General features: G+C 48.6%; 1 protein-coding gene across 2 annotated transcripts in view; it reads right to left on the bottom strand.

Annotated features, from left to right (window-relative positions):
- Positions 1-27,096, bottom strand: part of HUWE1 (HECT, UBA and WWE domain containing E3 ubiquitin protein ligase 1) — a 1,655,742-nt gene that overhangs the window by 193,222 nt on the left and 1,435,424 nt on the right. For both annotated transcript variants that reach the window (XM_078664564.1, XM_078664565.1), the window contains one exon: positions 8,276-8,792. In XM_078664564.1, coding sequence (XP_078520690.1) covers positions 8,276-8,792 — 517 coding nt within the window. The remainder of the gene's footprint in view (positions 1-8,275; positions 8,793-27,096) is intronic.

Genomic DNA, 27,096 nt, shown 5'->3' with positions numbered 1-27,096 from the left:
CAGCCTTTTGGTCATGCCAAGCTTTTTGAAGTTCCTGGCTGGCCTCAAGGTTTTTAGATGCCTTCTTGTACTCTGCCATCCTGGAGCGGAGACCAAGTACATAGTCCACTATGTCAAGTTTAGGCTTTTTGAGAGGTAACTCCCATCCTTCCTTCACAAGACATAGGGGTCCTCTTACAGGATGTCCAAACAAAAGTTCAAAAGGGCTGTAACCAACCCCCTTCTGTGGGACCTCTCTGTAAGCAAACAGAAGGCAGGGTAAAAGGATGTCCCATCTTCGCCTAAGCTTTTCTGGTAACCCTTTTATCATCCCTTTGAGGGTCTTGTTGAATCTTTCAACAAGCCCATTGCATTGTGGGTGATAGGGTGTGGTGAATTTGTAATTGACACCACATTCCTTCCACATAGTAGTCAAGTATCCTGACATGAAGTTTGCACCTCTGTCAGAGATCACCTCCTTAGGGAACCCCACTCTGAAGAAAACTCCAACCAGGGCCCTTGCCACAACAGGAGCTGTAGTGGTTCTAAGGGGAATAGCTTCTGGATACCTGGTGGCATGATCCACTACCACCAGTATAAATCTGTGCCCAGATGCTGTTGGGGGGTCCATCGGTCCAACAATGTCAATCCCCACTCTTTCAAAGGGAAACCCCACCACAGGTAGTGGTATAAGGGGGGCCTTTGTTGTGCCACCTGATTTGCCACTGGCTTGGCAGGTGACACATGAACGACAAAAGTCCTTGGTGTCCTCAGACATATGAGGCCAGTGAAAGTGTGGGGCAAGCCTGTCCCAAGTCTTATTCTGGCCTAAGTGACCTGCAAGGGGAATTTCATGGGCCAAGGTGAGGAGGAACCCTCTCAGAGACAAGGGGATGACCAGCTTCCTGGTAGCACCAGGCTTGGGGTCTCTTGCCTCAGAGTATAGGAGTCCATCGTCCCAGTACACTTTATGGGCACCTGTGGCATTCCCTGCAGCCTCAGCAGTAGCCTGCTGTCTGAGGGGTTCAAGAGAGGAACAGTCTAACTGTGCCTGCCTCAAGGCTGCCCTGGAAGGGCCCCCTGTCCCAAGAAACTCAACCTGTTCAGGCTCAAGCTCTTCTAGGACAGTTCCTTCTGGGGTCTTGGGGTCAGTCTCCTGAGAGAGCTGATCCATCACCTGAGGCAGGGGGGAAGAGTCAATCTTACCCCTACTCCTCTTTCTCTTGGGTAGTGTCTGGTCCATTGTTCCAGGATCCAGCACTAGTTCAGCTGGGCATTTCTTGGCCTGTGACCTAGTCACAGCAAGGACATGTGCTGACACACTTAACATTTCCACATGAGTCCTATACTCCACATCTGACCATAAGGAGGATTCCAAATAATTGCCCAAAAGACAGTCCACAGGGAGGTCTGAACTAACAACAACCCTTTTGAGGCCATTTACCCCTCCCCAGGAGAAGTTAACAAGTGCCATACTATGGGAGGTAGTGGCATTGCTAGCATTGGTCACCAGGTAGTCTGCTCCCAGTATTACCTGGTCAGGGTCCACAAAGTTAGGTGTCACCATGGTGACACTGGCACAAGTGTCCCTCTAGGCCTGAGCCATTTTTCCATTAATCAAAGGCGTCTGCCTGTACTTGCCCAGAGTACTGGGACTTATTGTAGGGGTCATATCCATGTCCCCAGTACAAACCAGAACAGCCTGAGTAGGTGTTCTGACTAAGTCAGAGCCCGCCTCAGTTCCCAGGGTTAACCCCACTATAGCCTTAGGAGGATTACTACCACTACTAACTGTACTAGGGGATGCAGGTGCCTTAGGGGCAGTAGTGGTAGGAGTTGGGCCTTTCTTGGTGCACTCACTAAACCAGTGAGTATTACTTTTGCAGTATTGGCACCATGGTTTCTTCTGACCATTCTTCTTCTTTTGGGAATTCTGGGACCCACCCTCTTTAGATTGTTGGGGCCCTGTTGAAGACTTCTGGTCATTTTGCTTATTCTCATTACCCTTGGGATCTGCTTTCTTCTGGCCACCACCCTGGTTCTGGTTCTGCTGCTTGACCCTTGTCCTGACCCATCGGTCTGCCTTCTTTCCCAATTCTTGGGGAGAGGTCAGATCTGAGTCAATAAGGTGCTGATGCAACAACTGATTTTGACAATTACTTAAGATGTGTTCGCTCATAATTAGATTATACAATCCTGTGTAATCAGTAACTTTACTTCCCAATAACCAGCCTTCAAAAGCCTTAGTGGCACAATCTACAAAGTCAGCCCAATCTTGAGACTGAATTTTCTGGGTGTCTCTGAACAGCAACCTGTACTGTTCAGTGGTTAAGCCAAACCCATCAATCAGTGTATTTTCCAAGACTTGGTAATTGTTAGCATCCTCAGCTCTAGTAGTGAGGAGCTTATCTCTACCTTTACCTTCAAAGGGGAGCCACAACATAGCTGCCCACTGACTCTGGGGGATGCACTGGACAGTGCAGGCCCTCTCCAAAGCAGTCATCCATTTGTGGATGTCATCCCGTTGTTTGAAGGGGGGCACTATTTTACTCAGGTGTCTAGTATCAAAACTCCTGTCTTTATCCTTAGGGATATTGCTGCCACCAGTGGGGACTACCCCACTTAACTGTTGCTCTCTAGCAAAGGCAAGCTTCTCCTTGGCAAGGGCAAGTTCTTCCCTCTGAATCCTCAGATTAGCCTGTTTCATCCTTGCTTCATGTTCTCTCCTCTGAGGGGAAGTTATTCTCCTCTGGGGAGAAGTCATTCTCCTCTGAGCAGAGCCATGAGAGTGCACCGATCTATTGGAGTCCCTAGAATGAGACCTATCTCTTCTACCTCCAATGTTAGGCCTGATTAGGGTCAGTACTGGGGGTCCCCCAGATCCTTCCCTATGCAGGTCTAAGTTGGCCCTAGTAAGTCTGCTGACTAGCTCAGGACCATTGTCTGCCTCATCCCCTGAGACTTCCTCTTCTTCCTCCTCCTCTTCTACATTTACGGTGTCATGGAGGTCTGGATCACCAAGCGCACCTTCTAAGGGGGGCATGCTCGCATCTGTATGAGAAGCCTTTCTAGCATCATAAGTCTCTAAGAGACCTAACAGAAAAGGAGTGGTAGGGTTAGAACCCTGTTTTAGTTTCCTGGAGGTACACAATTGTCTCATCTCCTGGAAGCTAAGGGCTGCATATCTGGAAGTGACCTGTGGAGGGTCAGCAGCCACAAGGGGAGTCTCTGAAGACTCTCCATGGGTAGACATGCTTCTAGTGTGGTGTAAGTGATGCACCTACCTACACTATGGGTTTACCTACTGATCCCTTGCTAGAGTTGTAGTCAGGGTGTGCTAAGCCCTGTTACACTACAACAGCTGGTTCAGTAGAACTCAGAGTATTCTAAGTTAAGTTATATGTACCTGGGCACTCATGTGATCTTTCAAATGATATTCTTAGGATACGTGCGAGGTAAAACAACAGCAAGCTCAAATCCCAACTGCTGCACACCAATGTGAGCAGTTGGCCTGATATATAGTGCTCACTATTCTAGTGATCACTTTGTATCATACCAAACAACCCTTATTGATGATTGGTTGTAAGTCAACCTTATTAGACCAGCTATCCTAGTAGCGTGGACAAGAGCAGTCTTTAGGCTAAACTCTAGAGGGCGTGTTAAGCCAGCTGTTTCACCATCACATTTACCCCTTGAACACCAAGTGAAAGGACACCACACAAGTTGTTATAAAAATATAGGATATTTATTAATAACAAGTCTACCCTGAACTCTTTATGAGTCAGGGAGCTAAGCACAATACAAAACTCTTAAGAAAATACTTCAAGTTACACAATTTACACGAATGCCCGAGGGGCACGAAAAACCATATACTTTAAAAGTGGAATGCGGAATACTAGCAGGTAAGTAACAAGATCCAGAGGCTTCAGGATCGCTAGGACTACACTACTGAACCTTAAGATTATGAGCAGGAGGCCTAGGGAGATCAGGTGCAGAGTGTGCACTCTCACGCGGGATGAAGTCTATGGATGCTAGCGTTTCTAAAGTTACTGTTTCCGGACGAATCCGACTAGGTAGACTGAAAACGAAAAAGGATCTTGACACTTAGATAGTGAACCTACGTTGGAGCACCGAAATGCTCGGGTTACCTAGCCCAGGGGCTGCGGCTGCATAGGGTTCAAAAGACGTCGGGAATCCTTGTTACAGTCTATGGAGCCTGAAAGAAGAAGTTGCTGGCAAGCGACCAGTGAAGATGTTTGGTGTGATCCAAGCCTGGATCGATGATGGAGATGACCTGAAAGCAGAGGGGACTCAGTTCTTAATCACTAGCCAGTGATTAGGTGGGCACCAGGATGGCACCAGATGAAGTCACCTCGACCAGGTGAGTGGGCGACGCTGGACTCTGCTGTCCCTCGGACCAGGAGGCGTTGTCGGCGACCAGGCTGGAGGTGCGAGCTGTCCCACGAACGTGTCTGCTATGCTGGAACCAGGATTGGAGCAACAAACCTTGGCAAAGGCAAGCCCACGCGGTGGAGTCAAAATGGCGTCTGGAGTGGACCAGGAGGGTCCAGGGCACTTCTTGTTGGACAAGAAGCAAGGGCCAGTCTGGGAGACCTAGACCAGCGGTGAAAACGTCGTGGTACGTCGTCAAGAGGGTCACTAGCCAACGGGCAAGTGACCGGACAACGTGGCAAGCAGCAAGAAAGCAGAAGGGCCCCACGCAGACCTCGTGGATGCTGGGGGGCTGGACTTCGGTGCTGGAGCTACTTGAGGTTAGGGCTTCTCAAACCCCAGTGCACTTACTCGAGGGTCTTTCGGGGGTCGTGCTGGTGAAGCGTCGTGCAGGTCTTGAAGATGGCCGGTCCCACGGGTCTCGTCACACCCACGAATCTCAGCTGGGCTGGATGATGTAGGTAGAGGTCAGAGATGGCAGGGAATCCGGGTCTCGTCGAGCTGGGCAGTCTTGATCCGGAGGATGGACGTGCAGCAAACCGCAAGAGCTTCGATGGTGCCTGCTGGTGCAGGGTGGCTACTCCTTAGCCACAAGGGAGAGTCTTCAGAGTAAGTCAAGAGTTCCTTTCGTGGAAAGTAGTTCAAGATTATCTAATTTGGGAAGGGGGCCTGCTCCTACCTTTCTCCAAAGAAAAGGGGCCGGCACACGACTAGGTCCTGCCCTATGGGTAGGACCAGGAGGGGGGTGGTTACAGCCCTCTCCTTTGTCCGGTCTCTCCCCAGCTCAGGGGCTGGGGTGCCCCAGGAACTGGTTTGAGCCGGCATATGCACAGTGAGCACCGGGGTGCCACTTGCAGTCACCTTCCTTTCAGCCCTGCCTACCTGGGATACACAAAATCCTGTCTGGGATGGTGCTAGCACCACCCCTGACAGGAAACCCTTTGTCCAGGCCTCCGTTGCTGGAAGGACTCCCAGCAGCAGGAGGGCAGACTTGGGTCTCGGTGGCAGCATCCATTTTGTGGAGCTGAGGCTGTGTCTGACTTTAACCAGGGTTCACAGTTACATACATGTCGTGTCCCTCTAGAAGGGTGGAATGCTAACCCCGTCGCCAGAATTGGCGAGGGGTTAGTATTCCAATTCGTATGACACCTTACTCGACATGTTTTGATAATGCTATACCAAAGTTAGCATTTAACCGCGAGGATTATAATGCACTTAAGAGTATATGGTATAGCGTTATCATGGAACAGCTATTAGGACTTGGTTCCGCAAGCTGCAGACAGGCTCAGCTCATGCTAGAGCACCATCTCACATAATTCCAAGCACTCTGCCTTCAGGATTGATAAGGCCTGCCATAGGAGTGACTGATAGGAATATATGTGTCCATTTTAGGGTTAGATATAGGTATACTATATCTAAAGCAAAGGGTGATTACACCACCTTGCCCCAGCTGTCGTGCAGCCAGTTGTGTCTGTTTGGGTGGCCAGCCAGGGGTGGCATAATACATGCTTCAGCCCCTGGTAGGCCCTGGGTACACCTATGCCCTGGATACCTAAGGTATGCTGTACAGGGACTGATAAGGTGGCCCAGTACCAATTGGTAAAATGCACCTAAGGTACATGGTTGTAATTTAGAGGGAGAACAGCTAGGCTGTGGGTCTGATTAGCAGGCCCATAGCCAGGGAAAGTCGTAAATCAGTGAAGCAAAAAGCAAAAATCTGGGGTGGCCATGGGATTGCAGACCCCACTCTCCTAAAACCTCCAAGGTGGGGACGTGGAGGTCAAGGTCTTCAGCCGCCCTTGCATTACCATGGCATAGGAAGCGGACTCCTCTGTGGTTGGTCCAGCTGGTGGGAGAAGGCCCATATCAGAGGTTATCAAGAACACTAGACACCTGCAAATCAACATACCAGTTGTTATCTTGATAGAGCTGAGAAAACTCACCACCCACATCTTTCATTGTCAGAGTTCATGCCAAAAAGTAAATGTAGGGTGTTTTGTCCACCCTGTGGAAGTAGCAGAGCAAGTTGAGAATGCGGCGCCTCAACTGTTGATGGGGGCAGCAAGACTGGCACTCTCCTGGCGTTGGACAGAACTTTGGGTAGCTCCACATCCGGCATCCATGGATTCAGGTCCAGCTGGTGCCGAGGGCAAACCTTCCAGCGGTATTCCAGGTGGAGGGCTTCTTGGCTCCTTGGGGCCCAAAGGTGCACCAGAGGGAGCTGGCAAGGACCTGAAGAGCCAGAGCATGGCTGTCTGGAACTCTCCGATCTGCTGCAGAGTGGCAGATGTGCCCAGAAACTCCGGTCGTACTAGAACCAGTTGCGGGATCTGCTCCAAAGTTTTGCAAATTTTGGAGCGAGATCTAGATCCATGGCACCATCCAAGCGCCCGCTCAGATGAATGCAAATGACGAAAAGGTGGTTGAACCCCTCTCTGATTTCTTATGCTTATTTTTACACTTACCGGACGATTTGGATCATGACCAAGACTGGGCTTGAAAGCAGCTTCAGCGACTCCTGGAGCGGGAGCAAACCTAAAGCTGTCTCAGTGATGAGTCCTCTGCTTGGCGATGCAAAGTGTTGGCTCGCAGTAGCGGGATATCCTTTGGGATCATTGATGCACAGTCACTGCAGACCTTGAAGTCCTGGTCCGACCACAGGCACACATGATGCGAACTGTTCACAGATATTTGCTTGTGACAGTTCCTACAAGGTTTGAAACCTGTCGTTTTAGAGGGAGATATCCTTAGTTCACTATTGAAATTTCGAAAAATATTGAGGTAAAGTGTCCCTGAGAGGCCAGAGATGGCTCACGATTCTAGTCAGGAGGTGTGGAAAGAAAGTAACTGATGCCAGTATGCGGGAGGCGCACCTCTATAGTTCTGCACGTCGTTTCCAGAGCTGAACTGCGTTGGTGCGGAGCCACACAGCACCGCCTTCCCGCATGCCGATATACTGCTCAAATGTTTCTGAATCCTGTCTGATGCCTGGGGATTATTCAAATGGTGAGGAATATGCAGCTAGAAGTGTATCAGAAAGCTAAAACAGTTTTGTGCTCCGAGAGTAGTAGTGCTGAAATTGCACCCATGCAATGTGATTCAGGTTTAGAATAATTTTCAGTTTTAGTGAATTCTCCCAATACATTTTTGCTGAAGAGGGTGCACCCTGGTTTAAATCAGTGCAAACCTTTTGACACCTAGCTCGGCTTGTACCTCTTGTATGCATCCCAGACGCTGTCTCCTTTGCAGGCAAACATCCATTACAGCATGATAGTGGGGAGAAAGGGGTTAGGGGCTGTGTGTGTGTGGATAAACATTGACAGAAACTACTAGAATTATGACCAAAGTAAAATGCATTTTCATACCTGTGTTTTTCTTGTTGATCTATACGTTTCATCTGTTCAGCACTTTTTCCAACCCTGTAGCACTGATGCATTTATGTACATCCATAGGTGGAAAATAACAGAGCCTTCCTAAAGACTTAACAAGGATGACCCTCACAACTTAAAACCTTTAAGAAAAATAACTTACAAAGCAAGAATGATGCACATCAAACGATTAACATTAAGGCTGAAACTCCTGTAAAAAATCTTCGCTTACTGTTCCAAAGCCAAGGCCCTTACAGATGTATTCACAGCTGTCCACATCTCATATACACAACGCCTCTATATATAAAAAAAAAAAAACTTAGTCCATAGCAGCTGATGTGGGCCTAACTGGCCTCTGAATTCTCTTCACATGCAAGCAACTCTAGATCTCAAGACCTACTTACACCTTCAAAAACTCCACTGAGGTTTATTCCCAAACACCTGTTTCAAAGAAATAAGAGAAAACACAACCGTACCTGATACAGTCATAGTGGGTGTCGTAGTGGCCACTGTGGAGGTAGTTGTTGTGGTGGTAAGACTTGCAACTGGGGTGGGGACAGGAGCAGCCGCAGGTGTGGGGGCAGGGACTGGTGTTGTGTTGCTCTGGTTTGCTACAGCTTCTGTCTTGTTTTCAGGCAAGGCAATGGAGATGAGGGAAAGGAGTCTCAGCAGTTTCTCTGTTAGCAGCGAGCTGCGCCGAATAACTGGATGACACAGCATGTTCATGAGTTGGCCCAGAGGAGAAGCTTCTAGGCTGCCCTGGGAAGTCTCTCCCTCGTTGCCTGAGCTCATCGGCACAGATTTAATAGACGTTTTACCTTTCCGACTGACGTTCATGTTGTCCAGTTTTACTAACAAGTCCCAAAAGTCTGTAGAGATGCTGCTACCAGACTGCCCTGGGCATGGGCTACAAGTGAGTTTAATAGTCCTCTCACGATCACAGTCAGAATTGGGCTCTTTGGTCCGTTGCTGGGTAAAATGGCTTGGAAATACCTAGTGAAAGGGAAAAATTAAAAAGTTATTCAAATGGCCTGCAATTAAGGTCAGCTAATACCGAATAAGTTATTTACCTTCAGTACCGCTCTTTCTAGGGGACACAATCACCTTGTGAATACCCCCCAAGCTGATAGATTGGATCCAGAGATTCTTCTCAGTAATACCCTCGTGCGCGGATAGGTGGTGTCGTGGGGTAACATGTCTAGTCAGTCTTGTCGTTGAAGTGACATCAGGGTCACATACGCAAAAAAAATCTGAGCATATATATCAGTTTCTTTCAGATATCTGTCTGCGAGTTCGGACGCAGAACCTTGCAATGATCTGATTTGACCTTTGTAACTGGAGAAAAGAACACATTAAACAGAATGGGGCGGAGGGAGGTTCCGTGAGGAATCTGCAGTTAGAATATCTGTTAGAAGGTGGTTCTGACACTATGGGCCGCCCGGATTTTACTGCTTTTTGAGCACCTAATTATGGAGCTTTACTGTGGGGGAGACTCATAATCTGGGACTCATCCACAGTGAACTCCTAATGAAGGAGACTGCATGGAGATTTTACCGGTGTCCGCCTGGCTTGACTAGGCCGCTGCGCAGCAGCCGGAGTATGGGGCACCGTGCTGGTTACATGCAGACACAGGTGTACATGCGTGTGCACGCGTGTAGGGGCTGCGCAGGGGAGATTCCTAGCGTGCGCAGTACAGGAGCAGCTACAGAGTGAATGGCGTGGCAGGACTTATGCAGAATTGGGTGGTGACATGGAATAGACTTTATACCCTGGGAAGGAACATGCCAGGGAAAGTCAGTGCATTAAACTGTGTTTTTCACTTCATTATTCCCCTAAGGGGATGTGGGGCCCATGGCTAAAATGACTTCCACAAAGCCTACAGATGCCAGACACGCACTAAAGTCCATTGTAGAGTAGGTGAAAATAAGTATTCTGCAGAGTCCAAAGTCATATGTACTGCTTTTGGGTCATACAGAACTGTAATTTCTCTGAGCCAGCCATGACCAGACCCAGGCTGAGGGTTGACCTCAGCTGGATGGATTGATAACCTTTCTTCCACAAGCTAAGGCCTCCTCTCCACAAAGAAGAAGATGGGTGGGGCTACAGGCTCATCCATTAGCAGCTGTCACTGGGTGCCAGGCACCAGTTTGCACCCAGGAGAGAAGGCAGTGAAGGGGGGGAAGGAGTTGGGTTTCAGAGGCCAAGTGGCCAGAGACACTGGAGGACTCCATTTTGAACAAACCCAGAGGCTGGACAAGAAGGAGGGGGCAGGGGCAGGTAAGTGATGTGTCGCTGTTTGATAGGACCCACAGAGACTTTCTGCCAGCCCCCTACTCAACTTTTAAAAAGTACTTGCACAGGAAGAGAAGCTCTCTCTGGGGTGTGGTCTGCTGAGGTGGAAGGTGCTGGAGCCTGGCAATGGGCAGTTGGAAGGAGAGACCCCCTGACTGTCACCCAGGCCCCTAACAGCACCAGAAGTGCCCAGGACCGGTGCGCAGAAGCAGGGGCCTCTGCGCAGGGAGAAGAGGCGCAGGAGGAGAGCCAGGCGAAAGGCTGGCGAAGGGAGCCAGTGCAGACCGCTCCCTGCAGAGTGCACCCTCTTGGAGACCCGGAGAGTGAAGGAGAGTGCTCCCAGTGGCTGAGGGCGCCGCCAGGAGCAAGAAGATGCGAAAATGGGGCAGATCGGACCTCCAGGGGCTGAGATATGGCCCCCAGAAGGTGAGCGACCTTGGACCTGTGGCCCCCTGGCGGTGAAGCGCGGGAGGCTCTGCCGCTGGTCCAGGAAAGGCCCCCGGGGTGGGTCAGGTCCCGGGGACTGCCCTCCAACATTGAGAGCCTGCGGGGGTCCCGGGTGGGACCGGGGCCCCGAACAAGGAAGGAGGAACCAGGGGCCCGAGTGGGACCGGGCCCCCGACCAAAGCGTGGAGCGGCCGGGGGTGGGCTCCCTGCGCCGCATACCCTTACCCGGGGGTCAGGGTGGGACCGGGCCCCCCACCGAGGCCCCAGAAAGCGGCAGGAGCTTGAAGCGCCCCATGATGCCTTGCAAGGGATGAGGAATTGATTGTTTTTGGCATTTTGGTAGCCCCCAGAGGAGAGGGGTCACCCTTGAGTGTGAAAAGGTGCCGGGGGGAGCTGCTGGAGCAGCGCAGTGTAGCCCGAGCACAAAGCTAAGTCCCACCCTAAGTTTCTTGAGGATTTAAAAGGAATAACCCCTCAACTCTCAGCGAAGATTGCATCACCTCCTAGGCTGGAACTTTTGTTCTACAGCTGGGGGTTCATTGAGAAGTGCATCAAAGATTGAAGCGCTGAGTTGGAGAGGTCTCAAGCAGGGCATCCCCTGGAGGTGAAATGGCGTAATTGCACTGAAATGCATTTATAAGTGGTTATTTCTTTTAGAGGGACTGATGTTCAATGTGAAGTACTGGTGTAAGGTGATGTCACAAGCAAAGTGGATTTAAGTGGCTAGACACTCCTGCTAGGGTGTCTGACGGTATTTACGACTTAATCCTGTGATCATCTGTGATGCCTTTAGGGGCTGTAATTGCAATGCATTTTTAATGATATCCAAATGTGCTGAGTACTGTCATTCTAAAGTGTGCGTAAACATGCAGTCTTGCTGCTGCACTTAGGTGAAGACCCCAGACTGTTAGCCCTTAAGATGTAGAGGTGTATACTTTAGGGTCAGTAGGAGATGCTTGGTCAGGGTCATGTGTCACCAAGGCAGGTGTATCCCTGTTTAATGCTTGTTGAGGTAATGGGTGGGGGACGCCACTTGGATGATGCAAGTGCGCAGGGCCCTCGCTCCAGGATAGGTTCAACTAATTGCATTGGGGGCAAGATGATGTGCATACATGGGAGTGGTGGTACTAGACCCCACCCCCCCTGCTGGAGGGGTGGAGATGTTATGCAATGTCACAAAGTAATTCCAACAACGTATGTATATTTGTAAATTGGTGTATAGTATTGAGTGATGTGTGTGTTTAATAAATGTACTCTTACTTTTATAAAGCAAAGTACAGACTGGACAATCAATTATTGAGTGTTATTTTTGCGCACCTGCAAATGGTGATTACTAGCCCACACCACCTCCCTTGAGTAAGCCTCAGACTGCTCTGCAACGCTACCCTCTGAGAGTCAGGCGCTGCCCTAGGGTGTTTGGTTCCCAGTGAAGGACAAATGTGTCATGTTATTTGTGCAGGCCTCACAGATGCTGCCTCGTTGTCCAACAATATCCATCAGAAAGAGCATTACCAACAGTAGTTGGGTAGTTCTCACAGCAGATTCCTGTACTTGTGAGTATATATCAGAGCAGTAACTCTCCCAAGAAGGTGGGCCTGTAAAATGGCACAGACCAAAAAATTGTGCAGTACCAAACTGGCAACGTGTCCTTCCTGACTGACCAGGCAAGTAGTGCTCCGTGAACGTGTGGACTAACACCCATGCTGCGGTCTGACAAATGTCCAGAAAAAGGCACTCCAAGTGCCAACGCAGTGGTGGAGACCTTGGCTCAGGTCGGATAAACACTCCGTCAGGGGCAGCTGCTTCACCAATGTATAGATTTTCATAAAGACGAGCGATAGTCTGACATGGAACGGCGACACATTTGACAGGAGTGCTGCCCTCCTCTGCAACACCAGTTTTCACGGGGAAAAGGTGGTGAACAGTATTGTACATACATACATACATGAATGGACAAAGCTTGTAGCCCAGTCAAGCAATGAGCTGAAGTTATCACTATGAGAAAGACTGCTTTGAGAGTCAGCAGACACAAAAGACAGCTGTACATCGGCTCAAATGGGGCACATAGAAGGATAAGGAGAACCAAATGTAGGTCCCACTGCGGCGTCACAAAAGACTTAGATGAAAACATAAGTACCAGACCTTTAGGAAAACGCAGCACAAAAGGTAATTTAAATAAATATGGCTGGTATAGTAAACGCAAAAAGGCTAAAAGGGCCAACACCTAATCTTAAACTGGGCCCAAGGAAAGGCCTTGTTGGGCTAAATATAGCACAAAAAGAAAAATAGCCAACAATTTTGTCTGTAGTAGGTCTCCATGGTGGGAATTGCACCAGACCACGAAATCATCCGGGCACCCAGCGTACACTTTCTGTAGATGGATGCGTAACCGCCTGAATCACCATCAACCACCTCAGGGGGAAGGCTGACGACATTCAACTGTAAAGAAGATTCATTGAAATATGTTGAAAAGGTGCCTGTAGACCAGCATTGGTCAAGATTTTTCCAGTGGAAAATAAAGCACAAGTTACTTACCTACGGTAACAATATATCTGTAAGAAACAGTAGTTAGTGTTAGATTCCTTACAGTCAGAATATCTTTATTCGACTTATTCAAAGTCATACAAAGAAACAAAAACAATAAAACATGACATTAAAAATCGTAATCAAGTTTCCTAATACTAAGAAAGATTCATGCTTGATGTTCGTTATAAATACTATATACAAGATTAAAATAATACATTTATGTATATACAAGAAATAAACAGTATTTAAGACAAAGATTGGCCAACCGCTTTTGCCCTCACAGCGGCAACTAAGAAGTTTGCAAGACTAAATGCTGTGCGTGGATTTGTCAGAAGCTGTAAGTAGAGCAGCGCAGGGCGCACCTGTGTGAACCCTGCTTCTTTCAGTATAGGGAGCAAATATTTTTTCCTCTGCTCATGGTACAGACTACAAAACATGACAAAGTGCATTGTGTCCTGCACAGAAAAATGGTCGCAACAGCAGGGGGCTGCTAGTTCTGGCTTCTGCCAGCCTTTAAAAGAACCTAGGTGAAAATGTATAAGATTAAACCTAAATTTGGTTAATAAAAACCTGTGATAAGGGATAGTTACGAAGCGGAGATAAGGTGCCAAATAGGGTACGCTAACCAATAAATAGTGAGCCCTGACTGCAGGTTTCTGTAGCTCAACTGCCTCACGGGATGACTCTTTCCTTTCTTTAAAGGCCTTTTTTGTGTAGGCTATGTCCTGAGCCCTGATCTTTTCTGGACAATGAAAAAGTTCTGGGCGACCCAATTCAATGAATGATTTACTTAGGTAAGCCAACCATGGGATTTTACTATAATTATCCAATGATTGGACATCCCTCAAAATCTTATGATTCAGCGGAAGATCATCATTTAACCACATTTTCAACCACAGAATCAGGGGTGCTGCGCTTAGTGAGTCCGACAGATATGGCAAACCCACCTCCTTGTGGATTGAATAAGTTGGTGTAGACTGGGGCACAGAAAGAAGAGATCTTATGAATCTGTTTTCTGCTCTCTGGATGGGGTCGAGATTAACATACCCCCACAACGGGGATCCATATGAAGCGATGGCAACAGGTTTACTCTTATAAATCTTTAACATCGCTTCCATAGGCCTGGCACCCAGCTTGCCATCAAAACCCAAGAGTGCAGAAGCGGATCTAGTGACCGCTAACCTCTTTGCACTTATCTGTGGTCCCCAGGTACCTTTTTGATCAAACAAAACTCCCAAATAAGGGAATGTGGTTACCTCGGAAACAGGGACCCTACTACAAAAAAATGATTTGTGTCTTTTCTTGCTACACTCACGGCCCATGACCATCGTGTGAGATTTGGATACATTAACCTTAAGGTCCAGATTTTCCATAAAGGAACCAAAGGAATTCAGAAGGACCTGGAGGCCAACACCCGTGCGGGCGATCAACACGGCGTCATCCGCGTACAGGAGTGCCGGGATATGGGCATCTCCTGCACGTGGGACGTCCATGCCCTGACCCCGCAGGTGCCCCCCCAGGCCATTAATATAGATGGTAAACAACGTGGGGGCCAAGATGCAACCTTGCCGTACCCCTTTCAGGGATTTAAACAAAGAGGTACACCTGCCGTTGTTGGACACTCGGACGGCTGCGAAAAGCTCCTGGTGCAGGGTGGCCATAAACATGACCAGGGCTTCGTCTATTCCCAAATCCAGCAGGGTCAGCCATAATTTAGACCTATTAACGAGGTCGAAGGCCGAGGAGAGGTCCATAAATGCGAGATACACTGAACCCTCCTTGGCCAGCGTGTACTTAGAGATGAGTAGATACAAATTAATACACTGCTCAATTGTACCTTTTCTCTCTCTAAAACCGTATTGTAGTTCACACAGCCCGCCACAACCCTCGACATTCTCCCTTAGTCTGGATAAAAGGACTCTACCCAAGATTTTAATGGTTGAGTCCAAAAGGGATATTGGCCTATAAAATGCTGGGTCGTCCCGCTGGCCTTTGTTTTTATAAATGGGGACGATGGTAGATATGGCCCATGATGCGGGAGCTGAATTGCCGTTGACTGCATTAAACACGTTGGACAACACCCTCGACCACATTTTAGGTGAGTACATAAAGAAGTCGGCCGGGACTCCGTCTGGGCCAGGTGCCTTATGTTTAGTAGTTTCCGCGAGTGCCTTTTCAACTTCTTGGGGATTGAAGACAATAGGGTGTGTAACCCCACTAGGCCATAAACCCATGTTGCTGCTCTCTTCAACTCCGTCACCCCCATATACACTTTTAAAAAAAGTCAACCATTTGTCCTCAGTAATCACACAGTCCATGGGTGCGTTGCTGTCCTCCGAGAAAAGGGGCTGCTTGATAATCTCCCAGAATCGTCTGCTGTCCTTCAACACAGCCGCCGAGAGGAGGTTATCCCATGTTTCTCGTTTGATGGATTCTTTGCGGCTCTTTACGGCAGACTTGTAGATTTTCCTTAGCCTCACAATTTCCTCCTTATTTCTCGGAACAATTTTTAAGGCCACCAACAAGTCTCTGTGGGCCTTCGAGCATGCAGAATCAAACCATCGCTTGTGACCCTGGGCTCCCTGAGAAGGTTTAGCTAGAAGTTCGTTAGAGACCTGGGCACATATTTCCTCATAGGCTAGTACCATGAGGTTCCCCTGAGTGTCCGAGTTCTGACAAAGCTCAACCTGATCTTTAATCTTAGGGAAACATTTTTTGTAGAAATCTTCCGGAATCACATTCGCCCATTTGACTCTTCTATCTTGGTCGGTAGTCCTCAGGGGATGGGCTGGTTTTATGGTTGATGGTGATGCCCCCATCTGGCCACCCCACGCCACTTCAAGTAGTACAGGATTATGGTCGCTGAAGTGGGTTGCTACCGTACAATAGGCGGTGGTCCGAGTCAGAATACCAAGAGAAACAAAGATATAATCTATCACAGACCCATGGTGACCTCCAATAAAGGTTGGCATTCTCAAACCAAAATTAGGTTCATAAAGATTATAGTTTGCTAGTAGATCTTCGAGCTCCTGGCCCTCCACTGAGTGTTCGAAATGAGGCGCTACCGGGGCAGCGTCATCTACTACGCTAACTGCTCTACCCTTGCAGGCTAAATTGCATAAATGAATGTTAAAATCACCTAGTAAAATAGACTCTGAAGCAAATGCGATATTCTGTAAGACTGTATTTAAAATACTGTCCAGATTGGTGATGTTACAGCCTTCATAGACACTGTTCCCAGAGTTATAAAAGTTGACATATAAGGTCCTACTGGTTTTATTAATGACCCTTTCAACGATTAATATATTATCGGATTCGGAACTGATCTGCCTAAAACTACCTTTTAGATCCAATGCGAATAAGAGCGCCAAACCGCCTTTGGCCCTACCCATTCTACTAGGGACAGCGGGTCTTATAAAGCTGGTGAACCCATCCCACCAGATGTTACTGGATGTGTCCCAAGTTTCTTGTAGGGCAATGATGTGGTGCTTTGAAATAAAGCTCCGCCAAACAGGATCCTGGCGTTTAGTGTTTAAACCTGCCACGTTCCAGCTTATAATCTTGCATGACTCAGTGGTGCTCATAGGCTCTTTACCACCCACTGAATCTCCTTCTGAAGTTACTTGCAATGATAATGCCTCACTAGTGTTCACGTGACGGCATCGCTGTGTGACCTCTCCAATGGGGCAATGAAAAGTGCCAGCCTCAGTCCCAGATAAAATTAATTGCTGGTCAGGAATAGTAGATGGTTGGGACTCAGTAACTACATTAGGGGTAAGAAGGCTGGGAAGATCATCAGAACTAAAGCCGTCTCTACTAATGTTTAGACCAGTCGAACCCGCATTTATCTGATCAACACCTGAATTGAGTCAGTCACAGGTATTGAGATCGGATAGGGGACCAAACCTATTACCTGTAGTGAAGCCCCAAGCAGATGGCGTAGCTAACTGGACCTGACCATTGTGAACTGAGTGCCACAGAGAATGAGGGGTATTTGGATGGATCAAAGAAGGATCAGTTCTCTGCCACCGTGTTGGCCTAAAGCCCCTCGCACTATGATCGAACCCCAGTGCGCCAAGCCCCCACCCATTTATTCTTGTCTCATGTGGATGGACCGGCTGGATATTTAACCCATGCGGGTAAATAGATCTTCCCAAATCTCGCTGTGCGAGAGGCTGAAACCGATCGTTTGCATATCGCGGACCCGTGGCCCCACCCCAGCTACTGATATTACTGTACTTGTAATGCCTGTTAGTATTAGGTAGGGTAGCGGACTGAGACTCGTCATAAAAAAATCTGAGAGTCAGTGGGACTATAGAGCCACTGCGACGTTGAGGTGGAAAAACATTGCTCAAAATTTCAGGAAGAACCTTGGCGTTAGTGAAGTTTAAAATGACACAATCGCCTATGAACTTTTTCGGCTTGCTGCCGATCCAAGGTACGCTCCTAGTCGAAACTATGTCTCCAGCCAGTTTATCAAACCCTTCTTGGGCCATGTACATATTATTTGATAGCCAATGTAAGGCTTTATCTTTGAGGCACTGATTAGACTCTATTTTGTCGTTTGGCAAAACTGGAACATTAGCCAACACCAAGACTACCGGTGAGGCTTCCACAATAAATTGGACTGAGCCGTCCTCTTGATGACTTACCACTGTAGCATCAGTGGGAATAATATGAGGATCCCCAGTTACAACGTTCTGATCCGGGACGGTTAATGATGATGGTGAGGGTAGGGGTGACAACCCTTGTTGAATAGGCTGTAAATTACTAGCAGGGGGAGGGGCCTCCTCATCCGTGGATATTAAATCCGCGACGAGGGAAGATAGATTCTCTATCTCCTTGGTCAAGTTACTATGAGCCCCACCCAACTTCCTAATTTCAGCAGATAGTTTGTCCACCTTCCCGATCAGGGGCTTAATGATAGTCTTAATTTTGATGTCTATCATGTCTTGGATCCTATTGAAAAGGTCATCATCAATTGTGCACTTAGGCTGGGTATCGACCTCCAAATCCGCGTGTTTACCCCTCCGACTAGAAGGTGGGGTGGCAGGCTTCTTCCTACCCAGATGTTTCCCCCCTCGTTTAGCTGTTGGTTTTCTACATGCTCTAACAGCACGAGCAGTTGGCGGCTGGGGTTGGAGGTCTTCATCCGTAGCTGCTGTCTGGCTATTTGAGTCAATAATTGCATTATCGGATAAATCGATGAGATCTATTCTATCCATAACAGGATCAAAGTCATCAGTGGCCTCATTGCGGATAGGTGCAGGATTAAAATCAGAATCGACTAAGTTGGGCTGAGGGTTTGCTATCAGGGAATCGGACACGGCTACGCTTTCAGCGCTTGTAGATGGACTTTCTACAGGCAACACAGGTGATTGGCTTAGACCCAAAGATTGCCTTCGTTTATTATTAATGCTGCTGACCACTTGCACGAGATAAGAATCCAGTGTATTCACAGCCTCAATAGGGGCAACTACCAATTTTTTCCCCATGCTTTGGGCTAATGCTCTAAAGGGTCACACAGTCGGAGCAGGACTTAAGCCAAATCAGAAGCTTGCTATAGGTTTTAAACAGCTGAAGAGTAATGATAGGTGAGTGTCATCAATAATAAGTGTAGTACCAAGTGTCAAAGATGGAAACAGTACCTTAATATCCACACGATAATTGTCAGGGGGATAGCCTTGCCAGGCCTCTCATGCCTCGGAGGGTCTCAGAGGGCCCGCCCTTTGCCCGGGCTTAGCCCCGGGCGTCCCGCTCGCGTCCCGCTCGCGTCCCGCGTAGCTGAGGGCTTCCTGGTTATATGTTCCCCTCCTGGCGCGTTGCTGACGCGCCAGGGAACGCGCCTCCGCCGCAAGGGCTGCCGGGACCTGCAGTCCCGGGGCGGCGGTGGCGTGCCTGGTGTCCGCGGCTGCAGGCTCCCAATTCAGCGTGCTGCTGCTATCCTCAGGCAAGTGAATGCTCTCCAAAAAGCTCCGCTGGGCAGTGTATGGCTGTGGCTCCCTCCGCTCCACCGAGGGCTTCCTGGTTATATGTGCCCCTCCTGGCGCGTTGCTGACGCGCCAGGGAATGCGCCTCCGCCGCAAGGGCTGCCGGGACCTGCAGTCCCGGGGCGGCGGTGGCGTGCCTGGTGTCCGCGGCTGCAGGCTCCCAATTCAGCGTGCTGCTGCTATCCTCAGGCGAGTGAATGCTCTCCAAAAAGCTCCGCTGGGCAGTGTATGGCTGTGGCTCCCCCCGCTCCACCGAGGGCTTCCTGGTTATATGTGCCCCTCCTGGCGCGTTGCTGACGCGCCAGGGAACGCGCCTCCGCCGCAAGGGCTGCCGGGACCTGCAGTCCCGGGGCGGCGGTGGCGTGCCTGGTGTCCGCGGCTGCAGGCTCCCAATTCAGCGTGCTGCTGCTATCCTCAGGCGAGTGAATGCTCTCCAAAAAGCTCCGCTGGGCAGTGTATGGCTGTGGCTCCCCCCCGCTCCACCGAGGGCTTCCTGGTTATATGTGCCCCTCCTGGCGCGTTACTGACGCGCCAGGGAACGCGCCTCCGCCGCAAGGGCTGCCGGGACCTGCAGTCCCGGGGCGGCGGTGGCGTGCCTGGTGTCCGCGGCTGCAGGCTCCCAATTCAGCGTGCTGCTGCTATCCTCAGGCGAGTGAATGCTCTCCAAAAAGCTCCGCTGGGCAGTGTATGGCTGTGGCTCCCCCCGCTCCACCGAGGGCTTCCTGGTTATATGTGCCCCTCCTGGCGCGTTGCTGACGCGCCAGGGAACGCGCCTCCGCCGCAAGGGCTGCCGGGACCTGCAGTCCCGGGGCGGCGGTGGCGTGCCTGGTGTCCGCGGCTGCAGGCTCCCAATTCAGCGTGCTGCTGCTATCCTCAGGCGAGTGAATGCTCTCCAAAAAGCTCCGCTGGGCAGTGTATGGCTGTGGCTCCCCCCTTCCTTACCTTAGAATATCCCCAGGCATCGGACTGGATCCGGAAAGTTTTTCGTCAGCACTACCGCTGCGCGTCAGTAGGCGTCGTCTGCGGCTACTCGTCCGTCGTCGTGATCGCCGGGATGATGTCAGAGTACTTAATCGCCGCGCTGACGTCAATTCTGTACATAGCTTTCCGCGCCAGAAACGCAGAGCCAAGATAAAAACCAACACTGGTGCCATGAAACTAGGGCCCTGAAAGGGGATGACCTTAACCCTAGATATCGGTTCGCAGAACGGGGAGGATGGGTGGGGCGGTAAGGAATCTAATACTAACTACTGTTTTACAGATGGAATATGCTACTTACCAGTATGCATCTGTTCTTGGCATAGAGGGCTGCAGAGTGGTACATTTATGAATAGATCGCCATCTGGTGTTGGGCTCGGATGATGTTTTTCTCTTGGAGAAGTCTTTAGTCGTAACGAGACCGATGACTCCTCCTTTGGGTGCTAGTGTGCATGGGCATCGGCTCCATCCTTAGATTGTTTTGCCATAGTAGGGTTAGATGGAGTAGTGTAATAGAATACAGAAAGAGATGCCCATGTAAGTGTATCTAAATAAGATAATGTTGGGACAGACACAGGTTTCCGGGGAGGGAGGGAGGGCATGTACCACTCTGCAGCCCTCTATGCCAAGAACAGATGCATACTGGTAAGTAGCATATTCCGTTCGAGGCATATGGGCTGCAGAGGGTACATTTATGAATAGATTATACAGCAGTTACCTCCCTAGCGGTGGTCACCAGTGTCTGTTGCAACAGTTTGAAATAAAGTTTTTAATACAGCTTGGCCCACTCTGGCTTGTTGTGTTGCCTGCACATCAACACAGTAGTGTTTTGTGAAGGTATGTGGTGTAGACCAAGTTGCTGCTTTGCATATGTCATCTAGGGGAATGTTTCCTAAGAATGCCATAGATGCTCCTAGTTTTCGTGTAGAATGAGCTCTAGGAGTACCAGTTAATGTTCTCTTTGCTTTAATGTAACATATTTGTATACATCTTACAATCCATCTAGCGATGCCTGCTTTAGAGATAGGATTGCCTTTATGTGTTGGGGAAAACGCTACAAATAGTTGTTTGGTTTTCCTGAAATTTTGTGTTCTTTCTATGTAGTACAATATTGCCCTTTTGACATCTAATGTATGTAGGGCCCTTTCTGCTACCGTCTGTGGTTTTGGGAAAAAGACTGGTAGTTCCACTGGTTGATTGATGTGAAATGCTGAAATTACTTTAGGCAAGAACTTTGGGTTTGTTCTAAGAACCACTTTATTCTGGTGTAATTGTAGGAATGGTTCTTGTATTGTCAATGCCTGTAATTCACTCACTCTCCTAAGGGAGGTAATGGCTATAAGGAAGGCCACCTTCCATGTAAGTAATTGTATTTCACACCTATGCATAGGTTCGAAAGGTGGTGGTCCCATTAGTTTGGTGAGTACTATGTTGAGATTCCAGACCGGGGAAGGTGGTAATCTTGGTGAAATAACTCTTTTGAGGCCTTCCATGAAGGCTTTAATTGCTGGCACTCTAAACAGGGCTAGATGTTGCTTGTTTTGCAGGTACGCTGCTATAGCTGCTAGATGTACTCTGATAGATGTGTACGCGAGATTACATTGCTGTAAGTGTAATAAGTAGCAAATAATATTTTTGTTGATGCGTCCAGAGGGTTGATGTTGTTACTGTTACAGTATACAGCAAACCTCTTCCACTTTGCCGCATAGCATGCTCTGGTGATGGGACGTCTCGCTTGCTTAATGATCTCCATACAGTTTGGAGGTAAATCTAGGTATCCAAATTCTAAGACCTCAGGAGCCAGATCGCTAGGTTCAGTTGTTTGGGATCTGGGTGCATTATTGCTCCATGATTCTGTGTAAGGTGCATGGGTAAAATTCTTAATTTTTGGTGTGGCACCTGTGAGAGTTGCAGGAGCGTGGTGAACCACGGTTGTCGTGCCCACGTGGGTGCTACTAGTATCATGGTCATTGAATGTTGTTGCAGTTTTCGAACCACTAATGGAATTAGTGGGAGAGGGGGAAAAGAGTATGCAAATTTGTTGGACCAATTTATCCATAATGCATTGCCCTGTGACAGGTGGTGTGGGTACCTGGATGCGAAGCTTTGGCATTTTGCGTTCTGATGAGTGGCAAAGAGATCTATCTCTGGTTGTCCCCATCTTTGGAAGAATGGCTGCAGTATTTGGTCGTGCAGTTTCCATTCGTGTATTTGTTCTGACTCTGCTTAAGATGTCTGCTATTTGATTTTGAACTCCTGGTAGGTGTTCGGCTAACAGATAGCTGTTTTGAGGAATGGCCCATCTCCAAATTTCCTGCGCTAGTCTGGATAGTTGGAGAGAGTGCGTCCCCCCCTGTTTTTGAATATAATACATTGCTGTCATGTTGTCTGTTCTGATCAGGACTGATTTGCTGATAATCTGCATTTGGAAGGCTTTTAATGCTAGAAACACTGCTAGTAGTTCTAGATGATTGATGTGCAGTCTTCTTTCCTGCACACTCCATCTTCCTTGTACTGTATATTTCTCCATATGCGCTCCCCATCCCGTGAGCGATGCGTCCGCTGTTATTGTCACCTGTGGAATTGGTTCTAGGAACGACCGCCCCTTGGAAATGTTTGTTGTGTTCCACCACTTCAGAGAGCGATGTGTGCGGTCGTCTACCAACACCAGATCTGTAATCTGACATTGAGACTGATTCCACTGTGTCGCTAAGCATTCTTGCAGCGGACGCATTTGTAGTCTGGCATATGGTATTAGCAGTATGCAAGATGACATCATCCCTAATAGTTGCATTAACACTCGCGCTGTTAATGAGTGTTGTGGTTGAAATCTTTGAATCAATGAGATCATTGTTTGAATCCTGACTAGATTGGGGTATACTTTGGCTTTGTTTGTGTCTATAGTAGCCCCTAGATATTGTTGAACCTTGTTTGGTTGCAGGTGGGATTTTGTGTAGTTCACCGTAAACCCTAGCTGGTGCAGCAACTGAATTGTCTTTTGTGTGTTTTGAAGACATTCTTCTTGTGACTTGGCCTTTATTAGCCAGTCGTCCAAGTAAGGGAAGGCATGTATTTGTTGTCTTCTTAGGTGAGCTGCAACCACTGCTAGGCATTTTGTGAACACTCTTGGCGCTGTTGTAACCCCAAATGGAAGGACTTTGAACTGATAATGTTGTCCTTCTACTACAAACCTGAGGTATTTCCTGTGGGCTTTGTGAATTGGGATATGAAAGTAAGCGTCTTTTAGATCCAGTGTAGAAAGAAAGTCCCCTTTCTTCAGTAAAGGAAGTACTTGTTGGAGCGTGACCATGTGGAAATGTTCCCCGAATTTATGTATGCATTGAGAGGTCTGAGGTCTAGTATTGGCCTTAGAGACCCGTCTTTTTTGGGAATTAGGAAGTATAGAGAGTATACCCCTGTTCCCTGTTGATGTTGTGGAACCTTCTCTATGGCATGCTTTTGTAGTAGTGATAGTACTTCCTGTTTTAACAATGTTAGATGATCTTGACTCATTGGACGCTGTCTGGGGGTGATGTTTGGGGGGGTAGCTGTGAGTTCTAGCCAATAACCATGTTGGATAATTTGTCACACCCACTTTTCTGATGTGATGTTTTCCCAGGCAGGTAGGAACTGTGATAGGCGTCCCCCGACCGGTGTTATATGGTCTGGGGGGAGCTGTATGAAGTCACTGTTTTGGGGTAGGAGAGTTGCGGTTGTTTTTATTTCCGCGCCCTCTACCTTTGTTGTTGTTACCTCTGTAACTGCCTCTAGAATTACCTCTGGGTGATGTTGGTGTAAAAGAGGTTGATTGCTGGCTTGTCCCTGTATTCTTGGATCCGCCTCTATAGGTGGACCTACGAAAGGAACCCCTTTGAGTTGGCTGTTGCAATGCTCCCATTGACTTAGCCGTTTCTGTATCTTTCTTCATCTTTTCTAACGCCTCATCTGTGCCTGAGCCGAAAAGAGTTTTCCCATCAAAAGGCTGGTTCAATAAGGATGTTTGTACCTCTTGTTTGAACCCTGAGACTCTGAGCCATGCATGTCTTCTTAACATGATACTGGTGTTTATGGATCTTGCTGCAGTGTCTGCTGCGTCTAAGGCGCACTTAATGGAAGTATTAGTTATTATCTTCCCTTCTTGTATGAGCTGATCTGCCCTTTTTTGATGTTCCTTAGGGAGATGTGTATTGAGTTTTTCTAACTCATCGTAATGAGCTCTATCATAACGTGCAAGTAGTGCTTGCGTATTAGCTATGTGCCAGCTGTTTGCCGCTTGGGATGCTACTCTTTTGCCAGAGGCATCTATTAACTTGGACTCCTCGTCAGGAGGAGGAGCTTCTCCTGTAGTTAATGAGTTTGCTCTCTTACGAGCGTTTGTGACTACTAGCGAGTCCAGAGGTATTTGTCCCTTGATAAATATTGGGTCCTTGGGGGCTGCCTTATATTTTTTATCGATTCTTGGGTTTAGTACTCTAGCCCTCACAGGGTCTTTGAATATTTCTGATGTGTGATTGAGGAGACCCTTAAGCATTGGTAGTGTTCCTGATGTTCTTTGTGCAGCAGGTAGTGTTTCTAAAAGGAAATCCTCTATTTGAGGTTCCGCATGTAAGTCTACCTTGTGGTATTTTGCTGCCCTATTAATTAACTGTGCAAAACCTGTATTATCATCAGGTGATGAAGGTTTTGAGGGATATAGTTCAGGGTCGTTATCATTATCTGACACTACATTATAATCTTCCCATGGGTCTGCGTCTTCTGGGACAGTGTCGTCATCATCCCATGGAGGTTCCCCTTCCCCTGTGTCACTTTCTACATCTGTTTGAGGTGTAGATGGGCGTGATGTGAAAGGAATAGCGGGGAGAGTGTGAGGAAGAGGAGAAAAGGATGTGTCTCTAGGTTGTGGAGAAAGGGGAGGAGTTGTATTTGTCCCCATTGTTCTCTTCTTAGGTGGAGGAGCTTTGTCGTCCAACTGTTCATTCTTCCTCTTTTTAGGTAGTTTTGTCACCACCTTGCCAGTTTGCGGATCAATAAACAAAGTCTTTTGTTTTGGATCTGTTTGATGCTCCTGTGTCGGTACCGAAGTTTTTGGTTCCGAAAGGTGCTTTTGCTTCTGATTTTCAATTTGTGTTTTCGGCACCGAGAGTTTGTTCAAATACAATATTTTCGGTGTCGAGGGAGTCTTCGACGTCGAAGCCTGTTTCGGTTTCGACATGGAATGCTTCGACTTCGAGCTTTCCTTGGTATGGAGCTTCGTTGTCGATGTCGAGGTGGACCGCTTCTCGGATCCAACATGGTGGGAGGCCGAGTGTTTCGGTTTCAGTTTCGTTGCCGAGCCCGAAGGCGGGGCGTCGGAAACTTTTTTCAGTTGTCTGACCGGGCTCAAAGGCGGGGTCGACACCGAGCGGGGTTGGTTTTTTGGTAAAGGGACGTCGTCACTCACGGTTTGATGAACGTCGATTTCTTCGACGTCCGACTTGTCCGCTTCCGACCCCGACTCGTCCATCATCTTCTTCCTCTTCGGGGTGCTGGGCCTCGAACAGCTCCGGGATTGCCTCCGAGAGCATTCTCGACGCCTCGTGTCTTCGGGCTCGACGGTTTCTAATAGTCGACTTGGAGGAGAATGCCGCGCAGGCTTCACAGTCCCTGGATTCGTGTTCAGGTGATACCAACAGAGGTTGCACACCTCGTGTAGGTCCTTGTGTGGGAACTTAGCACCACACGTTGGACATTTTTTGAATGGAATCCTTTCCATGGAGTCCGGGCTGGACTACGTCGAGATAGGCCTCCCGGTCTCGTCGACGTAGAAGTTGGAAATTTTGTTGTTGACGTCGAAGCGCGTCGAAATGGAAATGTACTCGAGGCTCGCTAACAATACCGCCGAATTGGAAAGGGAATATGCGCCGAAATATAACTCTTTTCTCGAAGTCGATCCGGAGCGCTTCGACCCTCATCCGAACCCGATGGCGGAAAAAAACAATCTAAGGATGGAGCCGATGCCCATGCGCACTAGCACCCAAAGGAGGAGTCATCGGTCCCGTGACGACAAAAGACTTCTCCAAAAGAAAAACAAGTGCAATCATCCGAGCCCAACACCAGATGGCGATCTATTCATAAATGTACCATCTGCAGCCCATATGCCTCGAACATATCGTTACCGAAGGTAAGTAAGTTGTGCATCTGAAATAAACAGGTTAGTGTTAGATTCCTTACTTTAGAATAGATACACCAGCAATAACATCCTTGGTGGTATGTATGCGATAAGATCACACCAGAAAGTCCTTGAGAACGGAACGGCCGAAAAAGCCATCTCTCTGGACTTGGCTGTCCAGGCAGTAGTGCTTTGCAAACGTGTGCAGCGAGGAACACGTAGCCGCCTGACAGATGTCCTGCAAGGGGACTCCCCGACCCAGGGCAGTAGAAGCCGCCGTGGCCCGATTGGAATGGGGCCTCAATCCAACATGAGGCTCCTTTTTCGCCAAGGAGTAGCAGACCTTGATGCACAAAACGACCCACCGAGAGATGGTCCGTTTGTGCACCGCCCGTCCCTTCTTAGCGCCCAAGTGACCAACAAAGAGCTGGTCGTCCACCCGGAACTGGCGTGTGAGGTCTGGATAAAAGGAGAGCGCACGTTTTGGGTCCAGACGGTGGAGCCTCTCTTCCTTTTTCGAGGGATGCGGAGCCGGAAAGAAGGCTGTGGCTACCTTGAGCAGGAAAGAAGGACGAGTTCTCAGAACAACTTTGTCCGGATGGACAGAGGAAAGGAGGCTTAGAAGACAGAGCCTGGAACTCACTCACTCACTCTCCTGGCAGAGGTGATGGCAAACAGGAATGCAGTTTTAAGAGTCAGAAGACAAAAAGGACAGTAAGCAGTGGCTCGAAGAGAGTGCACACCAGATAAGTCAGTATAAGGTTCAAGTCCCACTGAGGCATCAACGAAGGGAAGAGGAGGGAACATGTGTGTGATGCCTTACGAGAATCTATTTACAACAGGGGACTTGAAAAGAGAAGGCTGATCAGGAAGCCTTAAGAAGGCTGAAATGGGGGAGAGATAGCCTTTGATAGTG

The sequence above is a fragment of the Lissotriton helveticus genome, chromosome 10, assembly GCF_964261635.1.
Source record: "Lissotriton helveticus chromosome 10, aLisHel1.1, whole genome shotgun sequence".
Taxonomy (NCBI): Eukaryota; Metazoa; Chordata; class Amphibia; order Caudata; family Salamandridae; genus Lissotriton; species Lissotriton helveticus.
This window is presented reverse-complemented; position numbering and strand designations above follow the sequence as displayed.